General features: G+C 38.1%; 1 protein-coding gene across 11 annotated transcripts in view; it reads right to left on the bottom strand.

The window, feature by feature from the left end:
• Kmt2c (lysine methyltransferase 2C) overlaps nucleotides 1-13,126 on the bottom strand; it is a 266,426-nt gene that overhangs the window by 186,219 nt on the left and 67,081 nt on the right. For all 11 annotated transcript variants that reach the window (XM_071610717.1, XM_071610726.1, XM_071610727.1 and 8 more), the window contains one exon: nucleotides 8,076-8,164. In XM_071610717.1, coding sequence (XP_071466818.1) covers nucleotides 8,076-8,164 — 89 coding nt within the window. The remainder of the gene's footprint in view (nucleotides 1-8,075; nucleotides 8,165-13,126) is intronic.

Below are 13,126 nucleotides of genomic sequence, written 5' to 3'. Positions count from 1 at the left end.
CCTGTCTTAAAATAAACAGGACACCATGGGCTGGGGCTGTAGCTCAATGGTGGAGCACTTGCCTCGTTCATGTGAGGCACTGGGTTCTACCCTCAGCACGACATAAAAATAAATAAATAAAATAATGGCATTGTTTCCATCTACAACTAAAAACAAATAAGGCCCTCTACCACATAGAGCTCAACAGTCGAGCACTTGCTTAGCATGCAGGAGGCCCTGGGTTCACTCCCCAGTAATAAAGGAAGGAAGAGAAAATGCCGTGGATGTCAACAGTCTAAATATACCAATTAAAAGACAGATTGGGCTAGGGTTGTAGCTCAGTAGTAGAACACTTGCCTAGTACATGTGAGGCACCAAGTTTGATACCCAGCACCACATAAAAAAAAAAAAAATCAATCAATCAATAAAATAAAGGTATTGTGTTTATCTAAAATTTAAAAATACTTAAAAATGAAAGAGACTTGTCAGAGTAGATCCAAAAACAAGACCCACCTACGTACTACATACTGTCCACAAGAAACCCATTTTAAATATAAAGACACATATAGATTAACAGTAAATAAAGATATTTCTCTGCTACATTATACAGCCGAGAATGCAACCAATTTAACAGTTTCTTACAAAACTATTCTGGCCTAGGATATAGTTCTAGCTCTCTGGTAGAGCACTTGCCTAGCATGCTGAAGGTCCAGGTTTGAATGAGGGGGTGCTTACAACATACTCTTAACAATCTAGCAATCATGTTGCTTGGTATTTACTCAAATAGGCTGGAAACATGTCCATACAAACATCTGGACACAGTCATAATAGCAGCTTTATTCACAATTGCCAATAATCAAGGGGCCCTCCAGTAGGTGAATGGGTGAAAAATAGACTTAGTATAGCCAAACTCTGGAGCAATATTCAGTGTTCAAAAAAACAATCTATCAAGATATGAATACATGGAATAAACATAAATTCCTACCACTAACTGAAAAAAAGCTGATCTGAAAAGGTTACAACTATTCAACGTTCTGGAAAAGGAAAACCCTCTGGTGCCAGAGGGTGTGGGGAGGTAAGGATGACTAGGTAAAGCACAGACGACTTTCATGGTAGTGAAACTACTCTCTATGATACATAATGGTACATGTCAATATATGTTTGCCCAAACCCACAGTATGTACAACACAAAGGATGGGCTTTTTTTAAACTATGGACTTTAGATGACAGTTACACCATTCTGGAATAGGATGTTGACAATGGAAAAGATCATGCTGTGTGGGGTTAGAAGGTATATGGGAAAAATCTATCACATCTCCCACAACTGTACTGTGAATTTAAAAACACTCTTAAAAATAAAGTCTCAGCAGAAATCTCACAGACCAGGAGAGAATAGAATGAAACATTCAATGTCCTGCAAGAAAAAACTGTCAGCTAAAAGTCCTAAACCCAAAGCCACGTTTCAGAAATGAAAGAAAAATAAAGACTTTGCATGACAAGCAAAAACTGAAGGAATTAATTACCACCAGACCAGCCCCACACAAATGCTCAGGTAAGGAAGTCCTACATGAGACATGGACGATAACTGCTATCACAAAAATGCACAATTGTACAAAACTCAACAGTACAATTACACAAGAGAACTAGAAGCAGCTTCCCCTGTTAATCCGTAAAACCACAAAGGTGTGCAGGAGGAACGAAAGAAGAAAGTACATACAAAACCACCAAAGAAAAAAAGTTAACAGAATGATGAGTGTGCTTTCATATCAATAATAAACTTGAATTCAAAAGATTGTTTTCCCGCTGGGGATATAGCTCAATTGGTAGAGTGCTTGCCTCACATGCACAAGGGCCTGGGTTCAATACCCAGCATGAAAAAAAAGATGATTTTTCCCAATTTCATAAAAGATAAAGACTAGCCAAATGGATTAAAAAAGCAATACCCAATAATGTACTGACTATAAGAAACTCACCCTCCCAACTTACAGATGCACACAGACTTTGCAAATGGAAACCAAGAGTAAGCAGAAGTGACTATACTTGTATCAAATAAAACAGACCAATCCAAAAACTGGTTAAAAAAAAAAAGGACAAAGAAGGTCACTATGATAATGAAAAGGGATCAATTCAACAAGAATAAATAATAATTTATAATGTATATGTACCTAATGCTGAAGTACCCAATTATGTAAAGCAAACATTGTTAAATCTAAAAGGACAGATAGACTCTACAACAATAATAGTTGGAGACTTCAATGCTCCACTTTCATCAATGGATAAATCATCCAGACCTCCCAAAAATAATCATCAACAAAAAAACATCAGAGGTAAATCATATTACAACCCAAATGCACCCAACAGACATGTACAGAAAGTGCCATTCAACAGCTGCAGAAAATACATTCTTCTCATCAGCACATTGAACATCCTCCAGGACAGACCATATGTGAGGCTTCAAAACAAATCTCAGAAAACCAAAAATTTATTAAAGTTATAGCATATATCCTCTTTAACCACAGTGTAATAAAACTTGAAATCAATAGCAAAAGGAACTTCAAAATTGTATGAATACATGGAAATTAAACAACATACTCTTGAATGATCAATGAATAAATTAAGAGGAAGATTTTAAAATTTCTTGAAACAAATAGGAAATGAAAACACAACATCCCAAAATGTATGGAAACAGCAAAAGGAATACTAAGCTATAAACGACGGAAGGACGGACGGAAGGACAGAAAGACGGACGGACGGACGGACGGACGGAAGGAAGGAAGGAAGGAAGGAAGGAAGGAAGGAAAAAACCTAGATGCAACAATCCAAAATTACGAGAAGGAAGGTTATTTGTATAACAAAGATGAGAGCAATAGTAATGGACACTTGTGGGTTCCTCAATCCTATCCATCAACCATGATAAAATGCTCATTTTAATTAATACTCTTACATTATGAAATTATTACATTACAAATTATTGAGTGAGTGTGTCAAGGCATGGATTTTACATTGGTAAAAGAACCCTTCAATAAGCTTTTGAATCCTGAGACACACATGGAGAGGTTAGAACCTTGCACCAGACTTGAATTTATGTTTAAATTAACTAGACATTTATAGAACTTTTCTTTTTGCCTGGGTTCACTTGTAGTCTGTTGGTTTAATGGCTGTTCTTCCCACCCTCCTTCCCTATTCTCTATGTGTCCACTAAAAGAACTAAATGAAGGCCTTTCCACTGACAGACACAGAGCTAATACACTAACAGGCCCTGGCTTAACTTCAGTATAAAAGACGAGGATTAAAAAAAAAAAGTACCCTCCTGCTCCTTTCTCTATACTTCAGTCTTGACCTCACATGGAGACAAAATAAGAAAACAATTCATTTGTGGGGCCCGCTATTCTACTCTTAAGAAAAAAATCAATGTCAAAAATTTACTTTTGTGACAACGTTCCAAAACAGTAAGTAGCTTAGAAAATGCAAAAGATGATATTGCTCCAGTTAGTAAAGTGAAGGCCTACTGTGTGCCTGGAAGTACTGACCTCACAGCACTCATACACTGTGCAAGGCACAGAATAAATAAACATGGAACACGATATCGTATTTCTTAAATACCAGGAACAGAAGTATAGCAGAAGAGATCAGAGAGCAGCAAGTACTAGGGGTTTTGTCCTCATCACTTTAATGGTGGATGCTGGAGACTGAACCCAGGGATGCTCTACCACTAAGTTGCTAAGACTGGCTTCAAACTTGAGATCCTCCTGCTTCAGCCACCAAAGTCACTGGAATTACAGGTATGTACCACCATGCCCAGCTTAGTGCTGCTTTTTAGACAAGTTGGTAAGGAAAGACCTCTCTGGAAACACAACACCTGAGCAAAAAACTGACTGAAGTAAAGAAATAAGCTGGGGGGTCGGGGGTATTCCAAGAAAACAAAATACACAAATGCCTTGGAAAGAAGCATGCCAAACTCCAGGAAGGAAAAGGAGGTCACAAGGCTAGAGCCCAGGGAGCAAAGGAAACATAAGATGGTGTGGGAAAGGTAGCCCAGGTCAGGGCAGAAGAGTTTGAAGTTCATGGTGCAGACTTTAGATTGTGTTCTAATTACTCCTGGAGGCTTTGGATGGTAGGCAGATGAAGTAAAAGGCTCTTATGGAAAACAGACAAGAATGGAGTGAGAGGAAAAGTAGTAAGGCCAATGAAGACACTATGTGGAGTCCAACTGCAGCAGTCCAGAGGAGCAAGGGTGGTGGTGACCAGCTGTGCAATGACAGGCAGAGGAGGAGAAGGAAGTATCTGAGCTCAAGAAACACCAAGAAGGTGAAGACCAAAAAAGTCCCAGGAAGATAAATCAAGGAAGACTCCAGCCAGAGTCTTGGTGAGACCCTGTCACTAATTAATTAATTAAAAAATAAAAATAGGGCTGAGGATACAGCTCAGTTGGTAGAGTGCTTGCCTCGCATGCACAAGGCCCTGGGTTCAAACCCCAGCACCACAAAAGAATAAAAATAGCCAGTCAGGGTGGCACATACCTGTAATTCCTGTGGTTCCAGGAGGCTAAGGTAGAAGGATTGCAAGTTCAAAGCCACCCCCAGCATAACTTAGGGAGACCATGACTCAAAATTGTTAAAAAGGGCTGAGGATGTGGCTAAGTGCTCCTGGGTTCAGTCCTTCATACCCACACTCCCAAAAAGAGACTCCAGAGCTGGGGTTGTAGTTTAGTAGTAAAGCACTTGCTTAGCATTTGTGAGGCACTGGGTTTGATCCTCAGCACCACATAAAAATAAAGAAATAAAGGTATGTGTCCATCTACAACTAAAAAAATACATATTTAAAAAAAAAAAAAAACACTCCATGTTTCAGCCTGAACCATATATGGTAGCATGGCTCACACAGAAACACGGGAAGAGGTTTCAGAGTTAACAATAAGCAGCTAAGCAACTCAGTGAGACCCTGTCTCTAAATAAAATACAAAACAGGGTTGGGGATGTGACTTAATGGTTGAGTGCCCCTGAGTTCCATCCTCAATACATCACCCAAAAAGAAGCTCTATAAAGGTCACACATTCAGTTTAGATCCTCTTCAAACATCTAAGAAGAGGTGCTAACAAACAAGCTGAAGATAACAGTTCATGTTAAAGGCAAGAAAAAAAAAAAACTGGTAGTGGTCTCCAACAATATGTCAACTTTTATGTTTTTATTATCAGTTAAAAATAATTTTTTAAAAGTCACTACTGTGATTTTTAGAGTCATCAGCACATAGGTAATATTTAAAGCCATGAAACTGAGAAAGACCACTTGATGCACAAAATGAGAAGAACAGAATGAAGAGAAATCACTGAGTTTAAAAAAACAGAGACAGATCTGCAGTCCTGTAAGCCAAGTATAAGTTTCACTCCCAAGAGTGGTTAGCTGTGTGAGAAGACAATGAATGGTTAAGAAGGATGAAGACTAAAAGCTGGTTTGGGCAATATGAGATTACCGGTGACTTGACAAGAACATTTTCGCAGAAAAAAAGGAAGAAAGCCTCATCTGAGTGAGTTCATGAGAAAACAGTCAAAAATAAGTAGCAGCTGGGCATGGTGGTGCACGTCTATAATCCCAGTGGCTCAAGAAGCTGGGGCAGGAGGATTACAAATTCAAAGCCAGCCTCAGCAAAAGCAAGGTGCTAAGCAACTCACAGTGAAACCCTGTCTCTAAATAAAGTACAAAATAGGGCTAGGGATGTGGCTCAGCGGTCAAGTGTCGCTGAGTTCAATCCCTGGTCTCCCCTCGCCCCCCCCCCAAAAAAAAATAGTAACCAGCCGGGTGCAATGATACACACCTGTAATTACAGCAACTCAGGAGGCTGAGGCAGAAGGGTCACAAGTTCAAGGTCAGCCTAGGCAACTAAGTGAAACCCTGCCTCAAAACAAAAACTAAAAAGGGCTGGGGATATAGCTCGGTAGTAAAGTATCCCTGGGTTCAATCCCCAATATCACCAAAAAAACGGTAGCCACCATATGACAACTTTTTCAAGGGTTTCATAAAGACATCTGCCAAGGACTTCTGCTATAAAGATGAGTAAAGAATCTCATGTACAGTAGCTAAGAGGAGATGAGTGATCCATAGAGATTGTTTGTGATTGAGAGGGGTGATTCTGCAACACATTCTGCAGCTAAGAAATGATTTTTTGAGTTGTAAAAACCCCTGACATAGGAAAGCAAAGAAAACTGCAGACCCAAAATCCACAAAAGGAGAAAGGAGATAGAATTCAGGACACAAGTAAAGGACTTAGCCTCAAACCACCACAGAGACTTTTCATTCCATTTTACCAGATGGACAAAAAAAAAAAAAAATGCAAGTAGGGAAGCAGATTTGATGGGTGAGTGTAAAAAAAAAAAAAAAAATTTTTTTTTCCACTAAAATAAGCAAGATCATCAGCTAAAGATTGAAAACTGGGAGGAAGTATTAGAAATCTGAAAAGAGATGGTGGTGAAGTAATAATTTTCAATAAATGGGAGAGGAAATTTTTAAGTATACAGAATGAAAGGAAGGCACCAGTCATCACCAATTTGATTTGAGGTCACAAATTTAAAATGAAATCAGTCGGCAAGATTATGCCTTTCTCTACAGCTATGTTCAGCTACTAGAATGCACAATCTGGGCTGCTAGAAGAGAATGACCACAATGATGAGTCACAGAATCCGGCCAGAAAGGAGAGCAACAAGCCCACTGGTAAGACCAATGAGGCATTAGGAGAAAAGCGACCTGGAAAAAAAAGCAGCCAGGGAGTAGGACAGCAGAGCTGATTTTGGAAATGAAATAGCAATTGTCTCAGTGGCTGGTACAATAAGAAAGCTAATATATGACCATAAGAATGAGCAGCTGAAGGGGAATGAAGAACAGGATTTCTGAGGAAATCAGGAAGCTGAAAGGATGGGGTATTGAATAGATTATCAAAAATGACAACCAGAGAAGCACAGAAGAGTAAAACAGAAAGGCAGGTGCTAACCTTCTGCTATTGAGTGAGAGAGCCCAGCAAGAATGTGGATAAGCGCAACACACTCTGGTAGCACTGTTTAATTTGCCAGTAATCATAATGAAAATATTATTTAAAGCTTCGAAAGGACTCTTCATTACTAACAGTGAACTACAGAAAAAATTATATGAAAAAAGAACTAATGCTATTTACATAAATTCAAGTTTGCAGTAGTGTGATAATGAGCAAAAAGGGTAAATTTAAAACTCGGAACTTTCAAGCTTTATTTTGTCATTCTACCTACCTAGGCCCTAGTCAGAAGAGGGATAGAAATTGCATATACTATTTGAAAGATTTCAAAAAAAAACACTATATAATAACACATTTGACAACCATAACGCATTTTCTAGAAAATTATATTTTAAAATATAATGCAATTTTAAACTCTTCTACAAAAACAAAAGACATTCAATAAGCATCAGGATGATATTCAACTTCAGAGATGAAGCCTAATACTACATCCAAATTCTATCCAACAACTATAGAAAACAAGGCCAACGACGGACTACCTACCACAGATATCCTCTACATACAATATGAAGCCTAGTCCCTTTGACCACGTATCACCAATCTCCTGTAAATTCTGGAAACCACTCTGGGCAACCTACTCTACCCACATTTTGCAGGTGCACAATACATGTCAGCTAACTTAGGACACCTAAAGGTTCTCCAGACCAGAAACCATTTGTTCAACTTGGTATTTCATACTATCATTCGCTAGTGAAACACTTTCTCTCTACATACATTTTAACAAAACAAGCTCTAAACAAATATTTAATGGTTCACAAGCAAGAAATATCCTGTGAGCTAGCATAATAATGGCCTGAGTTACTGCTTCTTGCAGTTTTAATTTTACTTTGATAAAACAGTTATCCATAAATATAAAATAATTCCTACTAAATCAGGTCTCAAGGAAAAGGTGTGAGGGAGTAGACTGGGTTTTCCACATGGTGACTAGCTAGCAAACTAACTGGGACAAATGGAACTGAAGTGCAGTGCATCAACCACGGCTAACACAACACGTTTCCACACATATGCCAGGTACACACGTGCATACTATCATGTACATTCTTACTAAACTGTGATACCTGTTTCCACGATATTTTCTGCTTCTGTTGTCTCCAGCCCGTCCATGCTATCTTCATCATCCACTGTAGTTTTTCCTCTACTTCGAGGCCTAGAAAGAAATAAAGACATATAGTAAAAAATAATGAATTTTAAGGATTATATGTTATACTCCATATAAATCACAATTTAAAGGTCTATAAAATAATTTGGACATTTCTCCAGCATTTTACCATGTTAAACAGTAAATACCAGACTTTGCGGTCACTTTGTCCCCTAAACTCAGCCCTTCCTAATGGCTGGATGTGAGGACACACCCCGGTAAGTGTGCTATGTCATTAAAACTGGCCGAGGTATCCCTATTCTGGCCTTTCCTCTTTCCAGATAACCTTCGGAAGACTCCCTTTGTCTATAGCATTAGCTTCAACAACTTAACAGGTTCTGGACAGAGTAGATACATCAGGCTGTAGCTACACATTTAATCAAGTGAATAAGGAACACCCAGACATTTGTATTTGTTTGAAGCTGACATAAAAGACCATGATGCACAATGACTAAAGAAAATAAAATTCCAAAAATTGAGTATGATCTAATTGCATTACCTTTTTAAGTGTTATGAAATTTAACTTAAAAACACTTTAGGGAAATAAAATAAAGGTAACAACAGTGGTAAGGTAGATTCTGTAACCCAATGTAATATTAAAAAAAAATTTAAAGAACTAATATCTTTAAGTTATTTTGGAGTATCTAAGGGATAGAAATGAGAAAAAAAAAGAGAAATTTAAAGAATAAGATATTACAAATAAGAAGCTTAGAAAACTGACAAAACAACATTCAGATAATTTCACAGCTTTTACATTATTTTACTACTTAAAGAGAAAAAAAAAGTGGGCTGGGTTTTAGCTCAATTTAGAGCACTTGCCTATTACATGTGAGGCACTGGGTTCGATCTTCAGCATCACATATAAACAAATAAATAAAAGTGTGTCCATCTACAACTGGAAAAAAATTTTAAACAAGAGAAAAAATACAAATGAGCTCAGAATTTGAAAACAATGGAAAGTGATAAGAATAAATGATAAATGATATTAAAAATAAATCAAATAGTTATGTTTAAGTAGGAAATCCACTTAAATCTTATTTTTAAAAGGAAGGTAACCGATCTAATCATAAAGCAGATACGTTAAAAGTTAAAGTGTTGGAAGTCCAAATAACTTTAGTTGAAATATTGCAAGTTGCCAAAAAGTCATCTCCAAAAGGTGTGTGTGTGTGTGGGGGGGGGGGGGGGGGGGGGGTGCAAAAAAGAATTATCTGAATCAAATTCCTAACAGATACTGTCCAAAACTAAAGATTAAATTTTTTTTTCAGGAAATAATGCCAAGAGTTAATAAATGGAAGGGGATCAAATTAAAAAGCTTCTATGCAGCAAAGGAAAAAATTAAGAATGTGAAGAGAGCCAGATGCAATGGCACACACCAGTAATCCCAGCAACTCCAGAGGTTGAGATAGGAGGACTGCAAATTTAAAGCCAGCCTCAGCAACTTAACCAGGCCCTAAGTGACTTAACAAGATTGTGTCTCAAAATAAAACATAAAAAAAGGGCTGGGGATGTAGCTCAATGGAAAAGTGTCCCAGTACAGAGAGGGGAGGGGGGGTAATATGAATATAAACAAAGAATCTACTGAATGGGAGAATATCTTTGCTAGATAGTCTTCTGACAGAAGATCAATACCCACAGCATATGAGGAACTTAAAAAACTGCGCGCGCGCGCGCGCACACACACACACACACACACACACACACACACACTACTAACCCAAGCTGCTCAGGTGGCACATGCCTATAATTCCAGCAATTCAGGAGTCTGAAGCAGGAATATTCCAGTTAGAGACCAACCTCAGCAACTTAGTGATGCCCTATGCACTTAGTAAGACTCAGTCTCAAAATAAAACATAAAAGCTGGGCACAGTGGTGCACAACTATAATCCCAGCAACTCAGGAGGCTGAGGCATAAGGACCTCATGTTCAAAGCCAGCCTATGCCACTTAGCAAGACCATAAGCAATTTAGCAAGACCCTGTCTCTAAATAAAATATTTATTTAGTGTTAAGCGCCCCTAGGTTCAATCACTGGTACTATTAATTGATTTACATTTTAAAAAGGGCTGGGTATGTGGCTCAGTAGTCACGTGCCCCTGGGTTCAATCCCTGGTGGTGGTGGCGGCGGTGGAAATATGTGCAATAAATAAATGGACAAACAAACCAAACAGATAATTCTCAAAAGAAGCAGCCAACAAATATATGAAAGACTACTCAACATCCTTAGCAACTAGGGAAATGCAAATCAAGATAATATAAGATTTCATCTCACTTCAGTCTGAATGGCAGCCCTCAAAAATACAAGCAATAATAAATGCTGGAGAGGATGTGGAGAAAAAGGATCACTGTTACACTGTTGATGGACTGTACATTAGTACCACCACTATGGAAAATCGGTATGGAGATTCCGCAAAATACTCGGCATAGAACCATATATGACCTAGCTATGCCACTCCTTGGTATTTATCTTAAAGAATTAAAGTCATATTACTACAGTGATACATGCACATCCATGTTTACAGCAACACAACTCACAACAGAAAAACTATGGAACCAGCCTGGCTATCTATCAGTTGATGAGTAGATAAGGAAAATGTGGTATATATGTGCAATGGAGTTTCATTCAGCCATAAAGAAACATGAAATTATGTTATTTGAAACAGTAAAAATACTATCATTTCAAACTTGCTGTGAGGTGGAGGGAAAGGAAGCAGAACCAAATTAAGAAACTACAAAACGTGGAAGATAGGAAAGCATGATCAGGGCCAATGCATTCTAAGGATGATTTTATTATTTGTGGTAACAAAGAGAAAATAATAATTATTAAGTAGTTCTGTTTAGATTTAAACAAAAAGTTTAATAAAACAAAGAAGAAAAAAGAACAAGGGAAATTTTTAAATCAATTCCTATTGCAAGCAGAAAAGAAGGAAAAAATATACAGTTAATAGAAACTAACTTGAAAGGATAAATATAAATATGAATTTTCATAGTAAACATCAATGGCTTTATTTAATGATAAAAAGGTGAATTCACCCAGATAACATAAAGAACTTCACATTATTATATAAAGCAAATATTTACACAAAAATGAAGAGATGATAACTGAAAATTAAGGGAAATTTAACATTCCATACTCACAAACTGATAGATAAAGCCAGCTTGAGCCTTTTAAACAAATATCTAGACAACACATATGACAAGCATCATGAGCTCCTGTACCACTCCTGTGTCAACTGCCCAAAGGGCAGCAGAAGTAGATAAAAGGCAAGTCACTGTCCCCACAATTGTCCTCCAGTGGCGACACATGGTCACAAAGAAAGTACATACAACATCAAGAAAATGAAGCACCGGGCTGGGATTGTGGCTCAGTGGCAGAGCACTTGCCTTGCACATATGAGAGGCAATGGGTTTGATCCTCGGCACAACATAAAAAATAAACAAACAGAATAAAGGTATTGTGTCCATCTACAACTAAAAAAAAAAAAAAAGAAAGAAAGAAAAGCACCAAAAGCTGGCGACTGGGCACCAGGTTGATAAAATTCTGTGTGAACAAGAATTTTATCTAACCTAGGCAGATGTGGGGTAGAAGGTAACTCTCCAATCACTAGGACATTTGGGGGGAAAGCACTGCCATAGAGGGAACAGCACCGGTACAACTTGTGAGGTTCTTCTAAGGAAAGAGGGCTGAGATGGCATGGGCATGGAAGCTGACAGGTGGAAGAAGGTGTGAGAGGAACAAGGATGTCTTGGCTGAGGAACCCACAGACCAATACGAAGACTTGGGACCGAGAGGCTGGAAACCCCTGAGACAATCCAAGTGGGACAGAAAGCAAGCAAGTGCAGGGACTCCATGGAGGGAAACTGCACCTTTGGTTGGTCCTTCACCAACCAAATTACAGGTGATTACAGGTGACCTTTCTAAAGAACTGAAAGGTGCATGGCTGAGCAGGTTCTTCACACAGCCCTGATCTGTTTTGAGCTTATCACTCCATTATCACACCACATGACTATTTTTTGACACAACTGGCTTATTTTAGACTAGTTTTATCTAGTTTATAACCTTGATCAACACACCAGTTGTCTGCACTGCACTATTTAGTCCTCAGGAAGAATTCTTATTTTAATTTTTGTTTTTGTTTTTTCTCTTGTGTTGCTGGCTCCCGGTTTTGTCATCATACTCAACAATCTATCAGAATTCTTTTCTTTCTGGCCAGTGGACCAATTTATCAACATGTCCTTTTCAGATCTCTAGTACTTCATTCATGTGTTCCTGACTGCTGCCCCTGGCTTCTGATTATGTGACTATTCTGAGTGATCAAACACTAACTTCTGGATTCAAAAGACAATGGTCATGCTTGTCAAACCCATACTAACTGCCAATTTCCAGGATTAAATAGAAAAATACATATTTTTATTTCTATATTGATTCAAATGTTTCCAGATTTCGATTTTAATGAAAGTCTCGAGTCTAATTATGACATGAAAATTATTTATTTTAACCCTTTGGATTCTTCCTATTTTTCCTTTCTATCTCTTAACCATTTCATTTTAGTCTTCTTTGCTTCACTTTATTACAAGGAAATCTGAAGTAACAGAACAGCACCAACTTCAGCTGAGAAATTTTTCTACCAAAATGCAATGTATCACAGTAATCTTAGAAGCTGACACTCTACAACTGAGTTCCTAAAATAACATAAAAGACATCTACTTAAAGTAACACAGGAGTTCAAAGAGGGGTCAAAAAAAAAAATCACCCTTCACACCGGGTGTGGTGGCGCATGCTTGTAATCCAAGCAGCTCAGGAGGCTGAGGCAGGAGGATCACCAGTTCAAAGCCAGCCTCAGCAAAAGTGAGGCATTAAGCAACTCAGTGAAACCCTGTCTCTAAATAAAATACAAAATAGGGATGGGGATGTGGCTCAGTGGTTAACTCCCTGGGTTCAATCCTCAGTATCAAAAAACAAAAAATCACCCTCC

Source organism: Marmota flaviventris, chromosome 1 (genome assembly GCF_047511675.1).
Source record: "Marmota flaviventris isolate mMarFla1 chromosome 1, mMarFla1.hap1, whole genome shotgun sequence".
Taxonomy (NCBI): domain Eukaryota; kingdom Metazoa; phylum Chordata; class Mammalia; order Rodentia; family Sciuridae; genus Marmota; species Marmota flaviventris.
Note: the sequence above shows the minus strand (reverse complement) of the source record. Positions and strands in the feature narration are given on the sequence as shown.